General features: G+C 36.2%; 1 protein-coding gene across 1 annotated transcript; it reads right to left on the bottom strand.

Annotated features, from left to right (window-relative positions):
• Positions 1-504: 504 nt before the first annotated feature.
• On the bottom strand, positions 505-3,240 carry LOC139861572 (nuclear transcription factor Y subunit B-1-like). Its single transcript, XM_071850004.1, has 7 exons — positions 3,082-3,240; positions 2,691-2,920; positions 2,452-2,581; positions 1,519-1,524; positions 1,320-1,403; positions 1,124-1,188; positions 505-824 (listed from the first exon to the last, which is right to left on the bottom strand). The coding sequence occupies exons 2-6, from the start codon at positions 2,906-2,908 to the stop codon at positions 1,132-1,134; spliced, it is 495 nt and encodes a 164-aa protein (XP_071706105.1). The 5' UTR covers positions 2,909-2,920; positions 3,082-3,240; the 3' UTR covers positions 505-824; positions 1,124-1,131.
• Positions 3,241-3,539: the final 299 nt, after the last annotated feature.

The raw sequence follows: 3,539 nt of genomic DNA, 5'->3' as shown, positions 1-3,539 counted from the left end.
ATGGTGAAAGCGGGTAACTAACGCGGGTAACTAAGTGGTGCCTATGGTTAGTTACGGGTAATGAGCGGGTAATGGGCGGGTAACTAACCATAGGGGGTGGTCTTAGGCCACTCCCTATCGTAACTAAACTATTCATCCTCTTAATCTTCCACATCAGCGTCACATCAACACCAATGTCCTATAACTAACTCATAATTAAACACTCCCTATAATGGCTAAAACAATACTCCTCTTAATATACAACGTACAAGCAATAAAGCATCAAGTCGAACAATAAAAAGCCACTGGACCCACAATTCCTATAACTAAACTTAAAACTTCCGTTAAATCCATAGTGAATGCGGGTAACTAAAGCGGGTAATGAGCCCGTGCCTATGGTTAGTTACGGGTAATGTGCGGGTAACGGACGGGTAACTAACCATAGGGGTGGTCTTATAGAAATAGAATTTCTCTAAATTTATTCCTTAAGCATATTATTCAAGGCTATAATTAGAAAAGTCCTCGTGAAAATTATAAGCATACAGACTTTAACATCAATAAATAAATTGTTAATACATCAATCAAGTATCATTTTAGACAACGAGCATTTGGAGAATGACATCAATGAGGACAACATAAACATACCAATTACACCAAATAAACAGCAACTACATAACTTATTCCCGCTGGAGATAATCATGTCGTACTACGAATATGACTAACATAGAGACCTATTTATAGATAATAAAGATGATTACGCAAAACATGTTTACCGATCACTTAACAGCAAAGAACAGAACAGTAAACAAGAAGCTCAAATATCACATGTGGTCGTGTCCCCTAGCCTGCAAAATTTATTACAAAACTATTATAGTTTAGACCACAAATTACAAAGCATAAATCGCATAAACTCTCTGCAGTAACAGCTGCAGCTTCTGCATGCAATCAAATACGGAGTATAGGATTTCCTAAAAAAATCAGTGTCTCGGAACAAAAACTAACACTGGATGTATAAAAACTCTTCAATTTTTGTACGTTTTTTAGAGCAACTCTTTTCAGGCGGGGTAAAACAACGTTTATAGAGCACATGCATTTCAAGAAATTTGTACAAGTAAACCCCTAGGGGTAGACAAAGAAATATTACTTGGAAGTTCAGACGTGTGAATTCAAGAAATTCATGCCTTGTGTATAAGATCCTTGATGGGTGTACTGCAAATCGGTACACCGATGAAAAATTAAAGAGGAAAGCAGCAAAAAACATAAACGAGCATTTCAATTAAATAACATCGAGCACCTGTATAACCTAAAACATGATAAACAAAGATAATCCTTACACAAACCTGCGCATTTGGAACAAGCTGAGCTCCAACTGTATCTTTCTTGTTAGATCCATCTCCACCCCTTGCAGATCCCTTTGTATCACCCTAAGAAATAATATATACCACTATGTTAGCTATTTTATCACTTCGTAAACAGCTCCATAAATCATAGTTATGTTAAAGTGAGTTCCATTGCAGATATATCAAATAGAACCTTTACCTCTAACTGTGTAGATCATTATCCCACGTAAGCGTCCAATGGCAAAAAAAATTACAGAGAAATTTGTGTTAGAAACTTAGGAAATAATATGAAGAAAGGGATATGTTAGGATAACAAAAGAAAGATTTACAACATAAAAGTAATGCAATTACTGTAGCCAAAACATTGCCATATTCTTCTCTTATCATATGATATGTTGAAAGCACTAAAAATAGAATGTAGCATGTTAGTGTGACCTCACCTCATCTCAAAAAGTCTAAAAGTGTAACTTCATGGATACCTCAAATGTGCAATTAAACACAATACAAAAAAAGTAAGAATCCATACAACTCCATTCCACTCTTAGTATGATTTCAAATAAGGGTTAATTCCACCAGAATGAAACACACAATCATTTTTGTCATTATATACACATACCTTTCTTTTTGACCATTGTATGCAAGATACTGAATTTCAAACCAATATGTAACATTATTACATACACTCTCATACAGTGCAATAACTTAAGAAAATGTTAGGTATACCGGCAACATAAATAGTACATCGCATACAGACAAAAATGTGAAAATATGTGAAATTTTGCCTGATTTTGGTGCAATTAATTAACATTTAACATCTAAAGTAAAGAGTAACACATACACACAAAAACTCAACTTTGCAGCAACAATTGTATGACAGGAACCTTTTTTTTTTTTTTACATCAGTTTGGGATCACCAAGGGAGACTATACCACCCACGCGTTGATCTCCCGTAATTGCATAACCCGCCCCTAACTACTGCCCCGGAGGAAACCCGGACCAATCCGAGGGCATGGCCGGTAAAACACCCCTCCCCGCTGCCCCGCACTAAGCGAAAGGCGACCTGGGTGGATACTTCAGGTCAGAAATAACATTGAGTGACACATGAACTTGTAACTAGGAAAACATAATATACCTCGCGGTATCTAGTCAAGTAAGCCTTAAGAGGATCGATATAATCTTCAAAACCTAAAGTAGCCATCGCCCACAGCAAATCGTCACCGTTAATCGTCTTCCTCTTCTCTTTCTGACACTTATCACTAGCCCTGATCTCACCAACACACACATATATATATATAACAAATTATTATACGCAGTAAATAATAACATACGTAACAATTAATAAAAATAAATTAAACGTAGTTCGATACGTACTCGCTAGTAACGAAACTGATGAACTCAGAAACACATTCCTGAACAGTATCTTTAGCATCTTTAGCTATCTTTCCATTTGCAGGTAATCCTTTTTTCATAATCCGGCTTATGTTAGCAATTGGAAGAAACCTATCTTGTTCTCTGATGTTTGAGTGAGGACTTTGTTCGCCGCCGCTGTCGTGGCTCCCGCCGCCCGGACTTCCCGGTCCATCCGCCATTAATTACAAACCCTAATTTCATGAACATAAGTGATTTAGCAGTTTAAGCACCGAAGATTAACATTAAATTAAAACAAAAATCATGTAAATAAATAAGTTAATAAAAACATAAACAGGAGGATTTGATGTGTAACAGAAAGTATGGTAAGAATTGGGGATTTTAAGATAGATACCTGAAGAAAAAAAGGGAGAGAGAGATAAAATATAAAATTGGCGCGCGAATAGATCTGATTGGAGTATGGATTTGATACAGAAGATCGGACGGACGGTGGAGAACGAGAGATTGTGTATTTGAAATTGTGATTGGATTTAGATTGTTTTGGGGAGTTTGATGAGAGAGAAACAAAGGTAAGATGATGATGTATTTTTTTTTTCCTTTTATTGAAACGTTGATGAATGATACTTTGGCTGAATCACCACCGTTCATTCCTTTCAGTTACATTAACGTAAATTTTGACCAAAATTAGTTGGTAGTTAGAATTAAAAGGCTAGAAGATTAAAGTTAGAGGCGGAAAGCCGAAAAAGCCGAAAGCTAGTAACTTTGGTCACTCCCTATCGTAACTAAACTATTCATCCTCTTAACCTTCCACATCAGCACCAATATCCTATAACTAACTCATAACTAAACACT

The sequence above is a fragment of the Rutidosis leptorrhynchoides genome, chromosome 8, assembly GCF_046630445.1.
Source record: "Rutidosis leptorrhynchoides isolate AG116_Rl617_1_P2 chromosome 8, CSIRO_AGI_Rlap_v1, whole genome shotgun sequence".
In the NCBI taxonomy this organism is placed as follows: Eukaryota; Viridiplantae; Streptophyta; class Magnoliopsida; order Asterales; family Asteraceae; genus Rutidosis; species Rutidosis leptorrhynchoides.
Note: the sequence above shows the minus strand (reverse complement) of the source record. Positions and strands in the feature narration are given on the sequence as shown.